At 39.5% G+C, this 25,765-nt stretch overlaps 1 protein-coding gene across 10 annotated transcripts in view; it reads left to right on the forward strand.

Moving 5' to 3' along the window:
* The window catches only part of KLF12 (KLF transcription factor 12), a 420,803-nt gene that overhangs the window by 372,320 nt on the left and 22,718 nt on the right, over nt 1-25,765 (forward strand). For all 10 annotated transcript variants that reach the window (XM_087865095.1, XM_087865097.1, XM_045811080.2 and 7 more), the window contains one exon: nt 21,205-21,362. In XM_087865095.1, the coding sequence (XP_087721221.1) occupies nt 21,205-21,362 (158 nt within the window). The remainder of the gene's footprint in view (nt 1-21,204; nt 21,363-25,765) is intronic.

Here is a 25,765-nt window from a genome sequence, read left to right on the forward strand (position 1 = left end):
GTATTATTGATCCTATTTTGTCGGTGACGAAATGAAGGGTCCAAACTAGAGCTTCGGTGATTCACGCTATGGAACGCAGCCTCCGTGCCACGGAGCTGCCACATCCCCATCTGCTCGTTCCAGATTTAGCCTGGATCACCTCACCTCTGCTGCCCAGAGTCAGACCCCAGTTATTATTTCTGGGAGGAGAATTTAAAAGCAGACAGACCAGCTCTATTTTATTTCAGCACAAAGATGCCTTAGATCTTGGCATTTGGGTTTGTTTGAAGTGAGGAAGCATATCTGTAGATGGCGGAGAGAAGAGTTTCCAGAGCAACAGGAGGGGTTCCTAGGGTTCTTGACACTGCTTTGCAAAACCTTTTTGAAGGTAGAGATTGATTTTCTCTCTGGAATGTTTGAAATACAGTTCTGCCTCAAGGAATTAGTTAGAAGAACTCTCAATGTACTTTCTAGTCATGAATTCTCTCCTTTTCTTGAACACCACAACTTTCTTAGAAACTACCTTGGTTTTTCTCATTATCACAGAGGGACTTTTAAAAAAGGTGATTATTGTGAAATTGGTGGTTCTGAAGCAAGCTGTTACCAAAACGATTTTTCAAATGTGCTTCTACGATCAGCTTTTTCCAGACACACATAAATGTACATAAATCTCTTCATGTGACATAATACGCATGATCTATCTTTTGGTAGGTTTTTTAGAAGCCATTTCAAAATAAGTCTCCATGTAACTTTAATAGAATGAGGAACCATTCCTTCTGGTACTTTTCTCCCCCTTAATTTCTAAATACAATATTGAATTAAATAATCGTATAGTAAGTCTTTAAGCAAAGCTAAATTCTCTGGTGCTTTCAGTATCTTAAAACAGGAGTCTATTTTATAGAAGGTAGCACTGATCAGACAACAGAATTTAAGACTCTACATAAAAAGAGTCGATCCTAAGAGAAGTCATGGTAAACCCTTTCTGCCAGTATTCTGCAGGAGTAAGTCATGGTAACAGCACCTGCCACACGCAGTTTGTAATTCACAGAGGAATAGGCGTCTTCCGAAGTCGCTCATATTCTAGGCTCAGATTCTGGAAATAGCGTGCAGCCAGAGCTGAAGGAAGGGGACTCTGCTACCAAATAATGCGGATGTCCTCAGTCCATTGGAAATGTAACCTGCTCCTATCTGCCTCCTGTCTAGTGAGTCTTCTCATTTATAAGTGGAGAAACTAATGGAACAATACAGGCTTTCCTTAGAGAACAAAGGAGCTGAGGAAGGATAGGGCTAAGGGCTAACTTTTTCCCTTGTGCTCAGGAGAACACGACTAAACTGTGAGTCTCCCTGACTTAATAAGAGGGTGATGTGAAAGAAGTGAGAAACAGTCACTCCTGTGGGCAGTGGGAAGCAGACCTGAAACAGGTGCCACACGGAGAGCTGACTCTGGTCTCTCTTGGCTGCAATGTGTCCTTAAAGGAAACCTCAGATTGAACTCCTTGAGCTCTCATTCAGAAATACATGTTCTGCCGTTCCATATCCTCACTGTAAGAGGGTTTGTGTTAGTTACTAACAGTCTACTGTTTGACCTTACTTGTTTCAAGGTTACTTAATCTGCCTAAACTTCATTTTACTCATCTGTAAAATGAGAAGGATCATGCTATCCTCTTAGATTGTGAAAAGAACTAAATAAGATGATACACGTAAAAGATTTAACCAAGTATCTGGCAAACATTCAGTTGTTCCATAAATGTTAGCTATTGTTCGCTATTATGATTTGAATACCAAAAAGTTCAGGGCACAGAAAATTACCATTTGTCATGCTCTAAGTAGAGACTGAAATCTGTACACGCTCTACCTTTTGAACTCAGATTTGACTGGAGTAAAGCTAGCAAGTAATTTCAGAGATTTGGTTCAGTTCTTAAAATGCTCTGCTTTTCCAAGTGAAAAATTGTGCATGTTCCACAGAATGCCCTAACTATTCAGGAATCTTCCCGAAGTCTAATGCCTGTGGCAAGAATCTGAAATAATAAACACTGCCCTTTGCTTCTATCTTTTTTTTCTTCTATCCCCATATCGATAGCCTTTCCAACCTCTTTTAAAAGGGCAGTATAAGTGGCTGCAGGAATGTGAAGTCTCTCGTCGTTTGGTAGCCTGGGTTCGATGTGTGACAGACGAGAGCAGGGATGGACGGTGCCTCCCTTATGGCCGGACCCCTAGAGCTTAGTGCTGTGCTCCCACAAAGTAGGTACTCATTAATGCTTGTGAAATACTAAATAAGTGACCAACCTCATGATGACATCTTCTTCCAGAAGTTTGTTAAAACTAAACCTTACACAGAATATTAAAAGAGATCAGAGTGGTATTTTGCTAGTATAAATTTAGATTTCTAATTTATTGTCTTAAAGTCAATCACAGAGAACAATGGAACTGTTGATAAACAAATGAAATTTATAATTGGGGTCAAAGAGGACAGTTATAGCCTTGTTATATTACACTTACATACTTGAAATTGAAATAATTCAAAATAATGACCATAGGGCTCTGAAAGTTCCCTGATATATGACTTAAGACAACTGCCATGGAGTTAAGAGAGGATGTGTTGTTGGCCTAAGAACCATACGAATATGGGACGCCTGGGTGGCTCAGTCGGTTAAGCATCTGCCTTCAGCTCAGGTCATGATCCCAGGGTTCTGGGATTGAGTCCTGCATCCGGGGCCTTTGCTCAGCGGGGAGCCTGCTTCTCCCTCTGCCTGCCACTCCCCCTGCTTGTGCTCTCTCTCTCTCTCTGACAAATAAAATCTTAAAAAAAAAAAAAAAGAACCATAAGAATAATTGTGATCCAGGGGACGGCAATAGAAGTCTTTACTATTATTCTTTGTAAATCTGACAGCAAAGTTCTTGCCTCACAATGAAACGAGAGCTTAAGGCTTTGAAACTGGTTATATCTGGCCAACCCAGAGCTCCTGTGGCTCTCTGCAGCACTGATGGCCCAACCCTCCCAGGGGCAGGGACCAGTCTTGCAGGCTGCCTCATTGCACTTCGGTTTTTCTCTTCCATATGATGCAAACAAGTTTCTCTCTGTTCCGAGGAAACATTGTCAGGATGAATTGGAAAATTACAAACAAATAAGACATCTTTAGAGGAAGTTTAACTTCACGGAGGAAAGATGCTATAGGAATGGAAGGAGTTATTATAAACTTTAAAAAAAATGAGATATGTAAAAATGTTGTTAGCACTTGAGACTGTGTCCCATTTTATGCCTTCTGTTTTGCCTTTGCTCCTGGAATTTTTAGGCCTGTCTTATGGATGTGTAAATCGCATTAGCACTGGGGAGGCTTTTCATACATAAGTTGTACTGTCTGTCAGAGCAGATTGCTCTGCTGTTTTTCCTGCGTTTTCCTAAAAGTCTGCCCACACACTGATACGCTACAGCGGCGCTCGCACTTAGACATATGCTAGAGCACAAAATGCTTTCCCCTCAGGACTCAGAGAGGGTGTTTTCGGAACGCTTTCCCTGATTCCTGCTTCTTGAGATAAAAGAACATTTGGCAAAGAAAGTCCGACTAGTTGCTTTGAAACAATAAATCGGGAATTGAACTCATTTAATAAAACTAACGGAGGCATGACATGATTAGTTCTAAATGATCTGTGATAAGCTTTCCGCGGGTTTACCTGGCCACTCTCAAAGGTGGCAAGGCTTCTTGTTCCTTTGGGAGCGTGCAAACAGGTCACAGGTTCTTGGTCACAAAACCTACAAAACTGAATAATTCTACAAGTGCTGGGCCCTCGTAGCTCCCCAGCCCAGCTTTGGACTGTACATTCCCGTGCGTCTTAGCAATTTTTGATGGTCCCATCTCAGAAGGTAATGTGTTTCTGCTCAAAGGGAAAAGTCTTATTTGGATTTGAAACTTCAGTTGTTTGAAAAATAAAGTTATCCAAGAATGTGCTATCCCCAGATAAATTTACGCTTTTATCATGGGCGAAGCTATTTTAGAATGTTTTCTGATTATTTATCATCAGCTCTGTGTAGATGTAATAATGACTCAGAAATTATTAAGTCTGCAGTGGTACCAGGGTCTCTAGAGAACATCAGATAACATAATGAGGAGGCATAAATGGTGTGTTCATTCTCCCCACCTTTTCTCCCAAGCACTTGCAAACTTTTTAGAGATATAAAGCTCCTTAAATGTTTTATTGACTTTATGCTCTCACTTTTATATCCTATATGGGCTATATGACAGACATTTCATTATTTTTTATTGAGATATAATTGACATATACAACATGTTGGTTCGATACATTTATGTATTGGCAGTACGATTACCATCTTAGCATTAGCTAACACCTCCATCATGTCACCTAATTATCATTTCTTTTCGGTGGTGAAAACAATTAAGGTCTAGTCTCTCAGAACCTTTGAAGTTTATAATACAGTATTGTTGACTATATTGACATACATCTTTTTAACTGAATTTTATTTGAGCTCTTTTGCAATTTCCCTCGAGGTAAACACTAACGTTTAATGTATTCCCTGTCGAAAATGGAGAGACAGAGTGAGGTAAGCTCTGTTGAGGCTAGCCAAGTAGCAAAGGCCAGCCAAGTAGCAGGAACTGTCTTAAATGCTTTACGTGTATTAGCTCATTTAATACTTGCAACAACCCTATAAGGCAAGGACATTTATTTGTCCCATTTTATAGAAAAGAAACTGAGGTATTACTTGCCCACAGCTTCACAGATGCAGGGGACTTGGAGATCTGACTATAGCCCCAAGCCCTTGACTACAAACCGGCTCGTCTCTGTAATAGATGCCCCGCATCTGGAGTGAAAAAGGAATAATCCTCTGGATGCCTGCGTGACACAGTCAGTTAGCGGCCCACTCTTGACTCTTGGTTTTGGCTCAGGGCGTGATCTCCGGGTCATGGGATTGAGCCCTGTGTCAGGGAGTCTGCTTGGGATTCTCTCTCTTCCTCTCTTCAACCCTCCCCACCCCCCGCTCTCTATTTCTCTCTCTCTGTCTTTATCTCTCAAATAAATAAATCTTTTTCAAAAAGGTAATAAGCATACACAGAAGCTGCATGAAGACCGCCGTGGCTGTGTTTACAGGGTCCTTATCCTTTATTGCTTGTCCACTCTGCGTCCTTTCCAGGGTGGCCTTATGCTCCCGTTGTATCCCTCGGCACTCAGATTCTGTCTGAATCACTCCACGGTTTCTCGCCCTCGGTCGACGTATATTGGTTACTCTTGTTTTTTCACAAACATAATACACATTGACTCACCCAGAATTTAAGTTCTCAAAATCAGAGACAATATCTTTTTCAACTTGCCTATTTTACACAGACACACAGACAAACGCAAACATGGAAAAATGGATCTAAAGTGAACATTTGAAAATGTACGCTGACTGAAGGAGATTTAAGAAAGTTCAATAGTCTTACGCTGACTGAAGGAGATTTAAGAAAGTTCAATAGTCTTGATTTTAATAATTATTTCGCACATCCGCCAAGTGTAATTTCCAGATATTTTGGTATCATCGGTTTACAGTCCTATATTAATGCCAAAGTGCATTTGGCCAAGTTAGTCATCTTCTGAGACATTCACAAAAAATTTTTCCAAAGAAGATGCTTAATTAGTTCCCACTGATACATATTCTTTAACTAATCTTCTTGCTGTGAAAAAATGGGTTTCAAATAAAGCTAAATGAGGCAATTTCATGTATTTTCACAAATGCATAATATTCATGGACAAAATTAGAAAAAGTCAAAGTATTGCTATTCTACATTAAAGTATGTTTTAATTACCCAATAAACAAGAAAAATTAAAGTGGTAATTAGTATGAACTTTATATCTGATTCACAGATGTTTTCTGATAACTCGTACTTAATCCTTCTGTGTCATTGCCAGTAATGAATACGTTGAATGCATTAAGCTCCATAGTGATTTGTTAGGGTTATGAACACATCAGCTTTTTGAAGGGCCTCAGAATTTGCTCTCAGGTAGTCTAGATGGAAGACCAAAGAAAAAGAAATATATTGTATTGATTGGAGGGAAAACAGGGGATGAAATCCCAAAGATCAGTGAGTCATCAATTAATTTTTTTAATTGCCATCAATTTATTTTTAAGTCATCAATTTATTTTTAGAAGTTAGTATGTAATAAAGAGAACTACAAATCAAACAAAATGTTTCATTTATTGCTCTAAGTTTTTTTGAACGAAAGCTAGAAACTGTGATATATACTAGAGGGTGTGTGTGTGTGTGTGTGTGTGTGTGTGTGTAGATATAGATATTTTTAAGTAGGCTCCACACCCAGCATGCTGCTGAATGTGGGGCTTGAACTCATGACCCTGAGATCAAGACCTGAGCTGAGATCCATAGTCGGGCGCTTAACCCACTGAGCCACCCAGGTTCCCCTGTGCCAGAGTATATTTATTAGTATGTCATTTTCCGCTGGGAAGCACTAATGTTTTGGTCACTCTTTTTTCTTAAAAAGCCTCAGTAATTCACTTTTCTGCCTTACCTGCTCTGTGAATGCCCCTGAACTTGCACTGAAGATGTCAGGCATGTTTGAACAGTGGATCACAACAGACCCCATTAATCCTTCGTGGCAGCAACCCATCTAACAACCATCCTCCGTGTTATCCTACATAAGCCATGATATACATCGTGTGGAAATTTGCCCGCAACCTATAACGAAAGCACCACAAATGCTTCTAATATATCATGTTCCTGCTTGACAGTATGATCCTTCACATGTAGACACATCACCTGATACTGTATAAACGTGTGGAAATTATGAGATAATGAGGTAATGGGGCAGATGGTAAAATACTGACTTCTTAAATGTGTGAATCATTTTATTTTCTCCTGGAGATGGACAGACAGTCTTAAAGTCCTATGGTTTATTTTGTCAGCTGGAAGAATCAAGTATTTATTATATTGATAATTAACTCTCTGAGTTGGGAGGACTCGATTATAATCCACAGAAACTCTGGGCTTTCTGGAAACAATATGCTTAATTAATGTCACTAGTCTGAAACAGTTCTCAAACAGCACATCTGTTTGCCCTATAAATGGTTTACATTATGTAGGCTTTGATGCTGGGAAGATAGGTCCCTGAATGAAGGAACCAGGGGGAATGTTGGGGCAACGAAAGAATTTCAGTTAACAGGCTTAAGGGTGATAATCTAAAATGAATGGAGGCTAGCCGACTTGATGAATGCATGCTTGATGGGATATTCAGGATGGCTTTGGGAAGGCAGGAGCGGCGACCTCTTTAGGCCACACCTGGGGAACACTGTGGGTCATTACTGATGTTAATCACTTCCTCACTAATGAATTCTACCTTCATAAGCCAGGGTTCTCTTTCTAAAACAAAACAGAAGTCCTGATATTTCCAGGACCTACAAAATGCAGGTCTCCATAAGGGAATACTCCCAAGTTGACGGTACCTGGGCATGGTCGTCCTCTTCTCTTTGGCTTTCTCTTTACCACTCCCATGGCTGCTTGTCTGTATTCTCCAAGACCCACCAGTTGGTATCCTACATTAAGCTTTCCTGATCCCAACCAGAATTAAACACTCTTTCCGGTTACTTCTCTAGTACTTTGTTACTCCTCTCTTTGTCACTTATGATCTTTATGGCTTGTGTAATGTGAATATACTAAATGCCACTGAAATGCACACTTAAACATGGCTAAAAGGGTAAATTTTATGATACATATATTTACCATAATAAACAAAAAGACTGTGGGGGAAGGGGAAAAGGTGTGGAAGGTCTAGATGCTATGGCAGGAAGCCAGATAATAGGTGAGTATGGCGGTGAAGATAGTGAGAAGTATTCAAGTCTGGGATACATTTTGAAGGCTGAGCCAATGGAGCCATATTGACAGATTGTAGATGGGAGAGAATGAGCCACCAGGAAAGTAGTGGTCATTTCCTGTGATCGAGAAAACTGGGGAAGAAGCTATTTTGGGGGAGAATATCGTGTATTCAGCTTTCACCATGTTAGAGATGTCTGTTTGACAAACAAGTGAAAGGTCCAAAAGATACATGAGTTAGGAGCTCAGGGAGAAGGGGCTACAGAACTAATAAGGGTGGCGTGCAAAAAGATGGTGCATGGAGCACCCTGTACTAGGCGTGGGAATGGACACGATCACCCACGGGAAGAGTTGGAACAGCAAAGAGAAGTGGCCAGACGACTGAGCTCAGGGAGCCTCCAGCATTCAGAGGCCAAGAGAAGGGGAAGAACATAGATGTGAGATACTTTTCATGAATATTCAGCAAATATCTATGGAGTGCCTCCCCTACACTCCATAGAGGTGGTTGGGAGAATAATTTTTTAGGTGGTTGGGAGAACAATTAGGCAGCATCCACCTCCCCCTTGTGTTCTCAGGTGAGTCACCTAACTTGACAGAATCCCAGATTCCTCGTCTGTAAAATGGGGTTATAACTGAGGCCAGCACTAAGTGAAACAACAGTGACTTCAGTTGTACCTGTTTATAGACAGTGTTTTATTTTTATAACCCTAATCCTTCTTACAGCCCCGCAAGTTAGATATGACTGTTTTATAGAAAAAGAAGCCAACATTTAGGGAAGCTAGTAAGTTTTTTTAAGACGCAGCTAAAAATTCATCAGCAAGATTCTTACCCTGGTAATTCTGAACTTGTGTCTTTCAGTCCATCCACTTTTCAAGCTATTCTAATATGTAAAACACTCAGCAAGCTGCCTAAGGCGATAGCAAGAGCTTCCAAATGTGTTTCTTTCATCCTTGTCCTCCCCTCTACTTAAGTGGATCTCTTTGAGGTCCTGAAAAACAAACTCCTATAATTAAAACTAATCAGAAAAGCAATCACCTAGGTCATCAAGTATGTAAACTGCCAACTATAAACTTAGTAATATCCCCAAACAAATTTAATGAATGTTAATTGACTGAATAAACAAAAACTGTGCATTTTTTAGTCTAATTTTCTCTACAAAGTACCTGGCCTTTAGAATTACAGATTGGACAGCACTTAATGAAATTCCATTACCATTAAACTTGTTTTATAAGCTTTCTTTTATGAAATCCATTCAAGTTATCCCTGAAAATACTTCTTTATTACCTAGTTTTTACTACCCTTTTAAATTATGACTTGCCTAGCAAATGAAAAGAAAATGCCACTCTATTGTCTTTTAAATGTACATCTATTGTTTATATGTAGATTAATTTTAATCATTAGTTCTTCCTATCTTGCCACTTCCGGTGGACTCCAGGCTGGTTAATGACGTTACTACTATCCTGGTCACCCAGGCTAAGCCACTGAGGCCACCTTTCATTCCTTCCTCTCCCTTATCTGCTATCATCTGACCAATCACCAAGAACTGACAGATCTACTTCTGAATGCCTTGGAGTTGGTCCTTTCTGATCCAGATATGAAGACACTAGTTTGGTTCAGGGAGAATCTACTTCTTAGGTCATGGTTATAAATGTTCTCTGTTTGATAAGGGCCTTGACTTTAATCACTTCGTCACCAATAAATTCTACTTTCATAAGCCAGAATTTTCCTCCTGAAAAAAAAAAAAAATCCTGATTTTTTTTAGGACCTACAAAGTGCAGTTTTCTATAAGGGAACAGAGTCAATGGTACCTGGCCCATTGTCCTTTTCTCTTCTCTTCTGCTTTCTCTTTACCACTCAACATGGGTGCTTGTCAGTATTCTCCAAGACTCACTTGTTGGTATCCTACATTAAGCTTGTTCTGATCTCAACCAGAATTAAACACTTTCTCCCTTTAATCCCATAGTACTTTATTATTCCTCTCTTTATCACGCATCATTTTTATGGCTTGTGTAATTATGATTTGCATACATAATAAGTTGGAGAAATGTTTATTATCTTAACAGCTGGCACCAAGTTCGTCCAGAACAAAACTCTCTTGGTGTTGAAAACGAGTCCTTTAGAAATGCTTGGAGGTGGACCGGAAGCTAAAGCCCACTCCCACCTCCTAACCACAGACTTGTATAGAACAGTAGGCTCTTTCCGTAGGAGAAAGCTGCTCTTCCTGCACAAAGGGAGGGAATGTGTTGTTTTTCTCAGGAATAAAGATGAGATGGGGTGGGAGTGCAACCAGAGAAAAGAGGAAGGAGAGGCGGGGGGGGGGGGGGGGGAACAGCAGGATGAAGGATTGCCTAAGGCTGGATGGGACCAGTGAGGAGCACAGAGGTAGCCAAAGACATTTTACAAATACTGAGAACACTAAGAACAGAGAGCCAAAGCTCCAGGAGCCTCTCAACATCTATAGTGAAAAGGGCTTCTAAACACTCAGATGAGTTTATGTGATTGTTCCTGATGTGAGATTCAACCCAGGAATGAGGCTGCTTTGACACAGGAATATCAATCAATGTAATACATTATATTAATAACCTAAAAGACAAGACCACGTGATTATCTGAATAGATACAGAAAAGGCATGTGGCAAATCCAACATCTTTTCATGGTAAAAACACTCAGCAAACTAGCAACAGAAGGGAGTGTCTTCAACACTGAACATCTTGGAACACTGAAAACTATGAAGCATCATTAAAAAAAAATTAAATCTTAAGTGGAAAGATGTCCCATTTCATGAATTGAAAGACTTAATGTTGGTAAGATGACAGCATTGCACAAAATGGTAAATAAATTAAGTGACATCCCTGCCCAAATTCCACCTGTATTTTCTTTTGCAGAAATTGACAAACTGATCTTAAAATTCCTATGAAAATAATCTTGGAAAAACAGTCTTAAAAAAAAGAACAACTTTGGAAGACTAACCATGTCCAATTTCAAAATCTCCCTCAAAGCTATAAAACTGAGACAGTGTGGTACTAGGACTGAACTGTACACATATAAATCAATGGAATGGAAGTGAGAGTTCAGAAATAAACCTTTACCTTTATGGTCAGTTGCTTTTCACGAAGGTGCCAAGACAATCCAATGAAGAAAGAAAAATCTTTTCAACAAATAGTGTTGGGCAACTGTGTATCCACATGTAAGAGAATGAAATTAGACTCCATACACAAAAATTAGCTCAAAATAGATCATAGATCTAAATATAAGAGCTAAATCTATAAAGCTCTTAGAAGAAAACATAAGAGTAAATCTTGGGAACTTTAGTTAAAGCCTTCTTAGATATAACAGCAAATACATACAATGGCTGAAGAAATATTAAATTGGACTTAATAAAATTTAAAACTTTTTTACTTTAAGGACACAAGAAAGTGAAAAGACTGTCCACAGATTTGGGAGAAAATATTTGCAAATTATATATCTGATAGGAGACTTGTATCCTAGAATAAATAGAAGTCTTACAACTCAACAATAAAAAGACAATACAGTTTTAAAATAGGCAAAGTATTTAAATAGACATTTTCCCAAAGAAGATCAACAAATGGTCTATGAGCACATGAAAAGACGTTCAACTTCATTAGTCATTAGGGAAATTGCAAAGCTAAACCACCATGAGATACACATACTAGGATGGCTAAAATAAAGAAAGCAGATAATAATGTTTGGTGAGGAGGAGGAAATAGTACAACTTCTGGTGCTGGTAAAATTACAAATAGTGTAGTCACTTTGAAAAGCAGTTTGAAAATATCTCAAAATATTAAATTTATAAAAATATAATCCAGCAAAGTAATTCCGCTGCTAGATATATACCTAAGAGAATTTAAAACACGTTCACACGAGAACTTGTACAAATGTTCAAATGTTCATAGTGGCACTATTCCAAATAGCTGAAAAACTCATCAACTAATAGAAAGTGTGATCTATCTCTACGATGGAATATTATTCAGCTATGAAAAAGAATGGAGTATTGATGTAAGCTACCATACGAGTGAACCTTGGAAACTTTATGCTAAATTTAGGACAGAAGCCAGACACAAAAAGCCACATACTGTATGATTCTGTTACTACTAAACGTGCAGAATAGACAAATCTATAGAGATGAAAGTAGATCAGTAGTCACCAGGGACTGGGGGTGGGGGAGGTGGAATGATTGCTCATGAGTATGGCGTTTCCTTTCGGGGTGATGAGAATATTCCGGAACTAGACAGAGGTGGTGGTTCCATAACATTATGAATATAATGAATGCTACTGAATTGTGTACTTTATAGGTTGTATTTTATCATATGTGAATTATATCTTGAAGTTATTAACCAAAAAAGGAAGAAGAAGGAGCTCAAGGTTAAGAAGTGTGGAAGATATATTGGACATTGAGTCAGGTTTACATGACTCGTGGTGAATCGTTCTGACATCCCCACATTTGAAATATGGTCATCTGAAAATTAAAGAGATTACATGTCTAAAATAGCATTGCTAATGAATATTAAGTTATAATTCATATCTAGTTTTTCTGATTATGGTCTATGCTTTTTCTATAGGAAGAACAACAAAAAATAGGATTTTGTTTTCTTTTTTTCTTAAAGATAATGTGAGCTTATTGATCACAAAACTTTAATTTTGGGGGTCTGCATATTAAAACCCAGGTTCAGATTTCAGGTTTTTCTCTGTTTTTAAGTCCATGCTGCTCTTTTGTTTTCCTTGTTTAACATAAATAGTCCACCTAGTGCAGAAGGAAATTTGTGAGGCATACATTTAAAAGTTACTATACAAAATTTAAACTATATAGTTCGGGGTTGGGAGTTGTACAATTAAGGTAGAAAATAAACACACCAAATCCTAGGCTGTTGTGGCTGAGTTTCCTGGCGGCCAAAGCAAAAAAGTAAACAAGATGGGGATTTCGTCTATTTGATACAGGGAAAAAAGAATATTGATGTGTGCCAAACAGATTTTCCTTCATACTAAGTAAAAACTATGACACAGATCTTTCTACAACCTCGTTGGAGAGTAGAAAAGTCCTAGCTTGAGAGGTCAGGAAGCTGGGCATCTGGTTCCAACTCTGCCAGGCTTTAGCTCTGTGGCTGTGGTATGGTAATTCAACTTGCTGAACCTGTTTCCTCATATTCCAAATGTCTTTCAAATATGAATGTGGGTCCCATTAAAATACTTTCTTATTTTTTCAACATTAATTTGGTGGAGAATTCGAAGATTAAGTTTTCAAGAAAGGAAATTAAAAAAAAAAAAGGTAAAATATTGCTTTCATTAAATGGGAGGATTTTTGTTTCTCTCCAAAATTCAAACACATACTGATTTGATGTTAGAAGAAATGCCTGTTTGTGGCACCAGACAGCCCTTTTAGCCAACAAAAACTCACATGCAACATTACCAATGAAATCTACTTGGTCTTGTTATTTACATATCCCCATACGAGCAATAAAAACTGTTTCAATAATTTATGTAAGCTTAAGTACCAGATAGTTAACTGATATAATTTCAGTGTTAATAAAAGAAATCTCTGGTGTAACATAGGACTGGTTAATGATCAGCATAAAATAGATGGAGGCCTATTTTGGTGGTCACTTCAAAAGCTTATTTATGGTTGCATTATCATATCTCACTAGAACTGTATATTTGAAACATTTTAGATATATTTTAATATTTAAAACACAGAGTTTTTAGGGCGCCTGGGTGGCTCAGTGGGTTAAGTGTCTGCCTTCGGCTCAGGTCATGATCTCAGGGTCCTGGGATGGAGTCCTGCATCAGGCTCCCTGCTCAGCAGGCAGTCTGCTTCTCCCTCTGCCTCTCCCCTCATCCGCCTCATCATGCTTGCTCTCTCTCTCTCTCTCTCTCTCTCAAATAAAAATCTTTTAAAATAATTTTTTTAAATAAAAAAATAAAACACAAGAGTTTTATATACTGCCCTCGCCTGGGGTATATCCATAGGGCTACTTTGTTAGTGAATGTGCCTTATAAAAAGATCCTTCCGATAGAGAAAAACTAACTTCTTTATATAAAATTTTGTCCTAGGGCCGTGTTCTGGTGAGACTACAATGTCTGCACTTAAGTGAAGTCCTCACAGGGTTGACTGTGTTCCCCAAACTCCTTCCTTCCTTTCTTTCCTGTCACCCTTTCAAGTTATCTGTTGATAGTCAGCTTCAAGGGAGGCATGCGTAAGATTGTATCTGTATTCTTGAGGAGTTCAAGGTTTATTTTTAATGAAATAACTAAAACTTATTTTTGTAACTTAGCACGATTCTAGGGCATCTCCAAATCAAATGGGTTCAAGAGCCCCACCAGTAAAATTAATGTGAAGTGCTGGCCTTATAAGGCAATAGGGTGGTAGGGCTATGCCAAACTGGGGAGGACAGGGCCTGTCTTAAATTCAGATTAAAATACTGCTGGAGGGGAAGAGGGAGGGATGGGCAACTGGGTGATGGACATTAAGGGGGGCATGTGATGTCATGAGCACTGGGTGTTATATAAGACTGATGACTCACAGACCTGTACCTCTGAAACCAATAACACAGTATATGTTAATTAATTGAACTAAAATAAAAATTTTTTAAAATTCAGACTAAAATAATAACCTAGTAAAATTAAGGGTCATATGATCCATCCAGCTACAACTCCTGGTATAGAACGAAATTTAAACCCTGATGTTTTCTGAAGAAATTCTGTGGCAAGTTCATCTGAATATTTCAGTATGTTATGTGTCTTCTATTCAGTGTCCAGTGTAATTCAGAAATCCACACTTGTTTTAACCTATATTTTGAATTGATTTTATGGGGTAAAGTCTTTGCAAGGCATATGGTGTTGCCCCAAAGTAACTACTTTGAGTAGATACTATATATCGAAAATGGATCTCTTTTGTTAACAAACAAGCCGCCTCAGTTTGTAATCTAAATTCTTGGTGAGTTTGAAAATAAAACCAATCACAGCTAATGCCATTAAATGGCTCATTTTTTTTCTTTTATCTTTAAGCCTTTTGTTATTACAGCTTTTGAACTTACTTGCCAAAATATGGTGAAGCAAAAAAAGAGCAGAAAGATAAGCCCGTAGCAGTTTTGAGTATTGTCGTGGTCTAGCAAGCGACGAAGAGCGCTTAGCAGCAGCTGCTATATTTAAGTGAAAACCGTGATATACTGAGTCTATCTATCCACAGACTCGCCCCCAAAAAGCTCATTCAGAAACCTATTATCTGTAATTAGTAGGAGATTTTCTTTATTAACATAAAACAATAATCAGAACTACATTCTGGACATATTCTGTTCATATGAAAAAAAAAGTGCCAAAATCTAGTTGAATATAAGCTAAGATTGAGCTTGTTGACATATTTTAGCAAATGTATTACTCTTGATTTACACATTTTGTCAAAATGGATTTATTTCTATTGACTCCAGATTTGAACGTGAAGTGGTATAATGCCGTAGTCACAGCTTCCGGAAAGGTTGGCAGACCTCCAGTCTCACAAGTTCACTCTGTTATCAGTAGTTTTCCATAGGCGACCACAGGCGGCGGGGACAGGGGAACTTCACGCTGGTCCATCTGCGCTGCCTTGGGATGTGGCTTCTGGGAGTCAGATAGGGAGTGTATCTAAATAGCACCTTTTCCCCAATTAATATCCTAAGAAAGACACTGATGTGGTTTGATAGCAGCCAGACAGAATCTGTTATCCAGGGCAAGATAAATACAAAGATTGCTGCTTCTGAGAGCCACCTACTGGCTAAGAGAAAGCCTGCAAAAAAAAAAAAAAAAAAGCCAATGTCTGGCTTGTCCAAGTGAACGGAGGCTCAATGACAAGATTTATGTAATGCCTGCTTAGCTGAAAGTCTCATCAACTTCTTTTTTTGGCTTGTGGCCTCGGTATTTCATTCCCAACGTGGTGTTTGATTTACTAACGGGGAAGTGGTGCGTTCTGCCATGTATTCTATGGCAGAAACTAATTCACAATTCCAGTAAGTAGTATTTACTGCCCTATTCAAAATAATTGGAAAATAAACTTTCGAAAATGGTGCAAAACATATTTTTAAAACTGAACACTCCCCCTTCCCTTAAGGTAACTCTGTCGTGCAGCCAACTGAATTTCGTTTCTGGAACTGTTGTAAATATACTGGAACGGCGGGCAAGGCGCTGGTTCTGTGGCCGCCGCGGTCAGGGGAGCCGTGATTGCATACCACTGCTGACTCCGCCTTCTCAAAACTTTTCCCTGGCAGTAAATATTTTTTTTCACTACAACTTAGGAAAGTGTTTTCTTAGGTAGATTAATAGTAAGTAATTATACCGAATACCTCTACTGGCAGTATTTATAAAGCAGTTTACCTTAAAATTCTCAAGAGGAAAGTATATGCCTCATTATAGCAGACTCCACTGAAGAATGCTTTTATGTGCTATTTTTTTTTTCCATAATTGGGTTAGGGGGAAACTTTAAACGATACAGATTATGGTGTTGCGTTTTCCTGTTTTATCCTATACCCGTATCTGAGTCTGTAGGAAGTAATAACTAAGATTGGGTTCTAGAGTGAGCGACTTGGGTTCGAATCCTGGTGTAGTGTGGCCACTTACTTTGTTCTACCCTTGGACTTAAGTTCTCTGCCTCAGTTTCCCCATCTTTAAGCGAGGGACACTAATCATCCCGACTTCGCAGAGTCGCTTTGAAGCTTAAGCTTTCAAGCGTTTTAGAGCGGCCTGGCGCACGGTCAGCCTTCTGTAAATGTCCGCTGTCCTGTTATCCGCAGCCCGCTCCTGGGAGGCCTGTTGACATTGACTGGGTGAACTTGCATAAGTATCTTCTATTCCATTGTTTTCTGCTCTTGTTTTAAAATTTGGGGTGTGCGTGTCCTCTTTCTCTTTTCAGCCTTAGAAAGAATGTCCTGGCTTTTTCTTTTTCTTTTTTTTTTAAACACCTATAGAAACTTCAATTTCAGTGAAGGGCATCTCATCACACTAAGGTCACACATGACAAATGGTCTTTTATTACCTGCTGATTACAGTTAACCTTAATTTCTTTCATGGCAGCCATGCGGTGCCTTCTATTTAAATAGAGCTGTTCCTGGATGTGACTTCTCCAGTCTCTCTGGGTTTAATTCTAATTTAACTTGCCATTCCAAGGGGGACTGTTGTGCAGCCGAAGTCATGATTCACTCATTTGTTCTCTCCAGATCTAATTATTACAACGCAGTGCCTGCGAGGCCCCCTCAGGCGCTCGTTCATGACTCCAAATGGCCTAACCTTCTGGGGAAGGGAGTGGGCCTTTAGTTATTGTTCTTTTGAACTGTGTAGATGCCTGCAGTACAGTGTCTGGGAACACACAGGCAACTGTCGTACCTCTCCTATTTTCACCGCAGCAGCTCATTACGAAGGATTAGTGGAAGAATCCTATGCTGGCGTATGCGGTATTTCCATCTTCAGAGCAAGACCGCTTTTGAAGCACAGAGCCAGTTTGCATGTATTTGGGGATACCTGAAGGGCCTTCTGAACAAAGGGCACGTTGCTCAGAAAGCATGAAAGGGCCGCCTAGAAACACCCGAAGAGTGACGATAGCTGTTGTGTTACCAAATGCCCATGCGTGTGAGCCTCGGGAGTGGGACAGGACGGGATGAGATCGCTGAGACGAAGATCATTGCTCACCCTCCCTTACTCAGTAGTTGCTTGCTGGGATCAAAGGGAAGATTTTTATTCATTAACCACTATCCTATACACGTTCAGAGGGATCTCAGTGGCCTTCCACTGAGAATTTTAATTGGAAGGAATGCTTTGGAATGCCGTCCTCTTGAATTCAGGGCAAAGAACGGAGACACTTATGTACATGTGGTTTTAATGGTTACCCAGAATATCTGTGATATTCCGTAGCCACTATGTATATAGTATTTAAAATATGAAGTTTAGGGAAATGAGAGTTAGAGTGAAGAATTGAGTGACCATTATCTGAAGACTTGCAATAAAAGATCCCTGGTAAGGACGAATTCACCAATTGAGGATTAATTAACTGATTGGTTATATTAAGTTAAAAATTAGGAATACCTGACTTAACACATTCATTCATTCATTCATTCATTCATTCATTCATTCATTCAATTTAGCAACCATTTCTTGAATGCCTGCAATGTTCTAGGCTCTAGAGATACTTGGCACAGGACCTTGACTGTCATGGACTTGGGCTGACCAAACCCCCACCTTTGGTTGTCTTCCCCCTCCAGTGCCTGTCATCTGTGGGTTCATGCATGGACCCCAACATAGCAACAGTCCTGCATGGACTTGGAGTGCCTTCCCATCTTCCTCTGTACTTTAAGTTCTTTCGCTCTTCTGATCCCTGTCTACCTCAGCCCCACCTCTTCTTACCTTTCCGCAAAGAGATCAAATAAATGGTTCAGAAAGGCGCATCCCTGCCGAAGGTTCTTCAGCCTCTTCTGAAGATGCCTCTGCCATTTTAAAAGGGGAGCCAGGGAGAAATTTTACCCATCGGATATTATTTCCAAGCTAGCTCTGCCAGGTGCAGCTATCCATTGTACATACCTTTTAAAAATTTTTTTCAAGTTTTTTTGCATAGATAACTTCAAGGGGTGGTTCTTCATAATGTCCTAAAATATCTTACTTTAAAATGAAAGAAATCGATGTGTGAAGTTTTGTGGCATTAAGGCCATCCACCTAACATGTCTTTGTTTTGGTGTAAATTCAGGAGTCTCGGTGAAGTAGTATCTTGCCATTCTGTGGCCTTTGCTCTCCTTAACCAACCGCCTGCCAAATGGCTCCATGATGGCTGGACTGTAAAGCAGTGTCTCTTCATTGGTCCCTTAAAGACCTGCTTAGTAGTTACTTGATTTTAAGTTCAGATTTATTATTTACTTTTCTCGGTATATACAAATACATAGCAAGATAAATAGCTGAAATAAACTGCAGGCAAAACAATCTATGTGTGTGACTATGCATAGTTACGGTTACACTTATTAGTGTGTAGAAAGTACTGTCCAATACACACCATTCTGATTATAGACTTTAAGTTACAATTTGAAGGAAAACAGATACCATATCATTTTCTCTTGATTTAAAAGATGTCAAACGTATCATGACACAGAAATTTCTATTTTTGAATTCCCCAAGTGCCAAGCTCCATATTTATTTTCATGACTAGATAGTCAAGAAATGAAGTTGCTCTATCATCACACGTACAGTTTTGTTCACAAGAAGCCCACCCTATGCCAAAGCATACCCTGGCGAGGGCGACCAAAGCTGTTCTTTCATGGGACAGGCCAGTCACACTATTTTGACTTTTTCACATTAGGCTCCAGTCACCGCAACTGAGTCAGTTATATGGAAAACCACAAATCCACATTGCTTCATATAGGAAGGCTGGAAAAATTGGCTTAGCCTCCCATATTTTCTTTCATTCTACTAATAAAGATCTTGCATAAAACTCTTTAAGGCACAAGTAGATAAACACTGCTTATATTTTGTCTTAGCTGATAATAGGAAGCTTTGCTGAATCTGTTATCTGTACAAGTGAGAAGATACATTGCAGACTTAAAAGGCACATACGTAGAAGGAAACATGGAGGGAAAAAAGTTCACTGGCGCAATGTTACAGTAAAGTATTAGAAATAATCTGAATGTCGATAGCTTAGGAAATAGGCTTCAAAACTCTGGGATGAATATTCACTGGACTGCTACCGTGTTTCATCTAAGTCATGCATCAACCACTGGTCCCAAATACAACCCACTGTTTTGTGAATAAAGTTGTATTAGCACATTAGCCGTACTCCCTTGTTGACATATTGTCTGTAGCTCCTTTCATACTACAAGCGCAGAGTTGCTTTGTTACGACATAGACTGTATGACTCTCAAAGTCAAAACAAAATATTGGCTATCTAGCCATTTACAGAAAAAAGTTTACCATCCCCTGATCTAAGTTAAAATACCACATATTGTAAAATGTACCATTACTGTGTGTACCACTAATACAGAAAAAAATTTATGCTGGTTAAACTATGACAAGCCATCAGTTCTAAGAAGCATCTGATTTTAGAGACATCAAAATATGAAAAAAATTATCTTAGACTAAATGAGTTGTGGATATAGCACTTCAAGTAAATAAATGACGGAGTTGCCATCAACATGGATAATCTCACATGCTTAATGTTGTATGAGCAAAAGGCAAGTGGGAGCGCAATTTGCAAAATGATGTGAACGATATGATGATATTTATATGTCTCTTAAAGAACAAAACAATATTATGAGTTTCTATGACTGGTAAGGATGATTTGAAAGAATTAGAAGAATTTAACAAGACCGATGACAGAGGTTTTCCCTAGGAGGAGAAGGAAGACAAGGGTGGAGTTTACCTTTACCTGTAATCTGCTTACATGAAGCTTAAAAGTCACTTTCTTCAAAGAACTCTTGCTCATTCAGTTTTTTTTAAAAGAGGTAATTTACTAATAAAAATTATTTTTGAAAAGCATCAAAACATGAAAAAGCTGGAAGAAAATACGTCTACTATGAGCAGTGGTAAATTTTTTACAGTAGAAATATGGATGATTGCTTTTGTGTTGTATTTTGTTATAATAGTAAAGAACTTCATGAGTAACTAAAAACGATTAGTCATATTCTTCATTTCTACCTCAATCAAAAGAGATTAAGGTTTGAAGAAATACATGTTAATCAATTACCTGGCGTTACAAACTAATCCTGTTTTTCTACTGTGGCATTAAGATTAAACAACGTGCAAGTCAGGGCCAAATTTCATAGTTAAAACTTTTTCTCATAATGGTAGTACAGCTAATCTTTAAATACAATGTACTTTATTCCTCACCATGAAAAACCACCAACTGGAAAAGTTAAATGTCAGGTGCATTTTACCAAACAGAAATAGCTTGTCATGAGTCATGTTATTGATGTACTGATGTCATTTCTTTCAGCCTGACCTCACTTGTTTTGAAATGTACCTTGTGATTTGACTTGATTTTGTATGCTGTCACGTGCGGTTCAGAGCCCCGTGTTACTTATTAAATGCATTCGTTCTGTCCGTCTGTAGCTGAGCTTCCAAAAATATTCCCTGTGAGTGTCATTCAGAAGTTCCAGATTGTTTCTTTCGGTAAGGAGGATCTACTCACCTGCCACGGATTTGATTTCGTCTTTGTTTCTGTCTTACTGTTTTAAGCATGTCTTTCTCTCCGGAGGCGTGTTTTATCAGACGTAGGCCGAGCTGCCTGCCTTCGAGATGAGGAAATAAAGTTTGTCCAAGGAAGTGATGGTGGGAAATGCGGCCATGGGGCCTCGAGTCTATAGGAAGCGACAGCCTGTGAGGCTGAGGTCCCATGCCACTAGAAACAAGACAGAGCGCTGCGCTGCTCACGCTCTGACTCCACTTCTTCTTTTTCCAGTTCAATTTCACCTTTTAGTATTGAGAGCACAAGACGCCAGAGACGGTCTGAATCCCCAGACTCCAGAAAACGGCGTATCCACAGATGTGACTTTGAGGGATGCAACAAAGTGTACACGAAAAGTTCTCACCTGAAGGCTCATCGAAGGACACATACAGGTGCGGCGTCCCAGGGCTTCTCACGGGGGGGGGGGCGGGGGGGCGGGGGGGGGGGCGCTGGGGGGGTTGTTCCGTGAAGGTCCCAAAGGGGCCACTGCTTCACTCCGGGGTCCTGAGTGCGCTGGAATGGTGTTTTATACCGGCGCGTTAGACAGCCGTCTGAAGTTTACTTCCTGTCTCCGTTGAAAAAGGCTTAAGTCTTAGTGAACCTTAGCAGCCAGTGAAGTATGTCTTCTGTGTCTGAAGGACAGTGACGATGGTATGACACAGTGGTCTAGCCTCTTTTGTAATCAGTGTTGCCACTTAACCATTGTCTAACTTCTCAGATTCTAAAATGTCCACAAAGCACACTGAAGAACAAGCCAGTCAGAATCGTTCTATCCTCTTAAAGTCAGCATTGTAAACACCACTTAGAGCATGTTTTTCTTCCCTCAGTCTCTTCCCCAAATAACCAAACAAATAAACCAAAAAAAAAAAATAAAATAAAATTGACATATATATAGCACTGTAAGGAGTGTAAAAAATATCGTCCCATGATTCCATTTGATTTTCACTGGCATTTTATGTATAGAGAGAGGATTTTTAATATTCAGCTTACAGAGAAAGAAATTGAGATCACGCGTGAATTACTGACTCTGTCACCGTCCATACCTCCCCATCCATCCATTCCCCCCACCCCAGGAAATAACCTAGTGACTTTTTACTTAGCCCCCTCCCCACCCCTTGCATCCTGTGCCTTGGGTGTTCCGTAGTCGGCATCCCCGGCTTCCTTGGCTCCTGGGTCCTGCTGGGAGCCCCCCGCGGGAGGCTCTGGGGAGAGACTGAAGGTGGAAAGAGGGCCCCACAATTACACTACCTTTTCTAGGAAAAATGGTGACTAGAGTGTGTGAAGCTCAAAGGAGCAGATAGAAGAGGGAAATTCATTCAGACGCATTCCTGGTAATTCCTGATAGCAACGTACCACAGGTCAAGCAAGCTGAGTCCAGTGACTCCCCTTGACAGGAATCAGATCAGCACCCGCCTCTACCTGGAAACTTCAAGGGTAGCAGACTCCCGCTGGGCTGTGTGAATAGCACTGCCATCTCAAATATATTAAAATAACCACACGATGAACACCATTTCTCGGCCGAGGTAGCAAAATCGTGTAAGCCAGCGTTCACTGCCATTTACTTAGTCATGTTGTTAGACGGTCGCCAAAGCTGCTCTACAGAGACTGTGCCCTGACTCCACATGTTGAGACAGGGCATCGTTTGTGTGGATGTGATGAAGTTTGGTGTAGGAGGCCTGTCTGAGGTCAAAAAACATCGTAGAATCTGGAGTTTACTTTTGCTCACCTAACATGTAACATATACTTCGAATCCTTCTAATAATTCAACCCATTTTGCAAACTGCCTCTTCATCTTTGATCCCTGCTCCCGGTCCTTTTCCTTTTTCTACTTAATTCCGGATTCTTGCCTCTCCATTGATTCTGGGTTCCCCAGGAGAGATTTTCATCTATCTCTTAGGCACTATTTTTGAATCAATTTCTTTACCATTTAGGCAAAGAATGAGCATAAAAACATGAGAGTCAAAGAAGCATGTTCCATCCTGTCGGTAGATAATGAACACAAATCGCAGTCGTAAGTATGATCAGGTCATATTCCTGACTTTTAACAGGAGCATTTCTGTTTCAAAAAAAAAAAGAGGAAGCTTTCTTCAGTAAATCATCATATATTTTGAGTTATTCCTTGAACTTTCTGAAATACATATTAGCCTCATTTGTACACAAACACCTCTATTCCATTTCTCCAAGTGATGAACAGTGGGTGAGAGGAAAAGGTTGAACTGGGGCCTAGTACAGGATCGAACCCCATGGCATTAAGGGATTGCATCTTACGGGTTAGTTAACATGCACTGTAGAAGTAGGGGAGACATGATGTATGCATTAAAATTCAAAGCAATATAAACTTTGAATGTTGAAGCAGAATTAATTAGCTTGGGTTATTAATAAGATGAAATCATGGACTCATAGGGTCCACATGGACCTTATACGCCACAGAGTCTACTTTGTTTCCTAACTTGGGGAATCCCTTGAGTGTCATCCCTCACAAAGAACAAGTCGCTACCACATAGTTTTCTGCACACGTACATGTCTTCTATTTTATTTGATCCTTACGACACCCGTGGCTCCAGCTGTCATTATCCCCTTTGTGCAACGGTGGCTCCTGGTCAAGTATTGTTCCCACGGCAGTGAGCTTACTCTTCTGCAAGACAAGCTGGGTGAAATTTCTGAGGGCAGAGTCCTCGTCTCATCAGTATTGAATTGCCTCTATGGCGGTGTTTGGCTCCCAGTACCGTCTGGTTGAATGGAATAGCTCCAACTTTCCATTCAACCAGAACTCTTATTTTCACTCTCCGGCCCTGGTGCCCCTCACAACCCCATCATGAACCACTGGCGTCTTCATTTTTCCAAATCACGTACCCTCAGTTCTCTTAGCCATGTTTTTCTAGATATATTCTAACACGTCACTGTGTCTTTTCAAGTTTTCGCACCACAAATTGAAGGAAGAGGTCTTGTTAATGGGCAGCTCTTAAAATGTAAAAATAGTATTACGTCCTTTAGCAGTTGACTCTCTGTTAAGTCCTTAAAGACTGCTTGAGATCTACATCTTGTCCATCCCTTGTACCTGTAACTGATTTCTTTTAAAGCTAAACCCACAACGTTGTGTTGGTAGTTGGACCTGTCCCTCAGGGCCGGCTTCCTCAGGAGTAGTGCATTTCCTCTCATTGGACACGTTTTGCTGAGGGCTGGATGATCTCCTGTGGGAGACACAGGACAGAATCAGTTGAGATGACTTTGAAACCTCTCTCTGCCCACCTTGCATTTAGTGTATCTCTCCTTCAGCTTTTCCATTTTTGCCAGGTGTTAAGTAAGACAGGTTTAAGGAAAAAGCTCTGAGATGTGATCCCAGAGACTTCCATCCAAGTGGGTCTTAATTCATTAGCCAGTAGCTAAAATCCATCTAACTGTCCTACCTCCAGTCCCTCTTTCTTGATCTCACAGCTACATCAGCAAATTCCTGGTGGAATTCCTACTCCAAACCAAGACATGCCACATCCATTCATCCGCTTAGCAGAGAGATATTTACGCCCTAAGACGTAGCCTCCTAAATTAGCAGTTAATAGTCCTTTTAAAAATAACGAATGAAATTTTGTTCAAAGTGAGCCCTTACGTGTTTCTGATTTACAATTCTATGCAAGATTTCTCAACTTTGTGTTCAAAATGAAATCAACACTGGTTGTAGAGGGAATCAGTTTGGCTTGCTTTGCTTTTAGTAAGTATCTTAGCCGTACCTTTGCTTCAGGCATTTTGAGTAAGTTACTTGTGTGTGACCAATAACAATGAATATAGAGCTTGGGATTATAACAGATGACTTATGAGAAGTACGCACGCTATGGGAGGTGAGCAAGTAGCAATAAGAAATTTCCTTTGATAAAGTCACGTTCATTTTACCTTTAACACTTGATCTTTTGTGCTTTATTAGTACATGATCAGTCATCTATTTAGAACATGAACAGTAAATTAAACACATTAGGAGAAGTGCAAAAGAGGAACATTTTTTAGGTATTAGCAATTTAGAGGAAAGAGAAATGCTAAAAAGTGCCTTTTTAAATTTGAAAATAATTTAAGTGTATTGTCATGACCATGCAGTTTGGGTAATAACATAAAGATTTTACCAACCAGTTTTAACTGCCTTTACTAACACTTGTCTGTGGTGAATTGGTTCAGATACGGTAAAAAGGAAAAATAAATAAATAAATAAATAAATTTAAAATATATATATATATATATATATCAGCAATCCTGTACACGTGGTTGATAGCAGGTACATTGTTCCTATTCACTGGTATAAATGGTTTCTCCTCTGCATGGAGCAGTGTACATTGTATTTAAACAAATATGCAGTATAATTAAGTTCATGGTCATTTAAACCTTTATTACACATAACCAGCATGTACTATGAATTTCCCTCATTTCATTTTAAGAATTGTATTGCTTATTAAATGATTTAAATATAAATTTTAGGAGGAAATAGTCTTATGAATCTGGGTTTGCTGTTTACGATTCTCTTATTTTCTAAAAATATACGTCACAGCATTTCTAAAATGCAGGACAAGCAAGCTACGTTCAGGCGGCCGTGATTCCTATAGCCACTAGATGGCGCACTACAACCAGCTGTTGGGTCTCGTCTGAGCGGGTGTGAAAGTCTCCTAAATCCCTCTGGTGGTACGTGGGACAGGACGTAATGATCAGTGCCCTGCGAAATATTGCCATTTAATGATGAACAAAGAAAAGAAAATATAAAGATAAATTTAAAACCATATTTTTAAAAGAGTAATTTTAACATATAAAAATATTCAGT

Source organism: Ursus americanus, chromosome 10 (genome assembly GCF_024610735.1).
Source record: "Ursus americanus isolate L20-20 chromosome 10, mUrsAme1.1.p, whole genome shotgun sequence".
NCBI classification, from domain to species: domain Eukaryota; kingdom Metazoa; phylum Chordata; class Mammalia; order Carnivora; family Ursidae; genus Ursus; species Ursus americanus.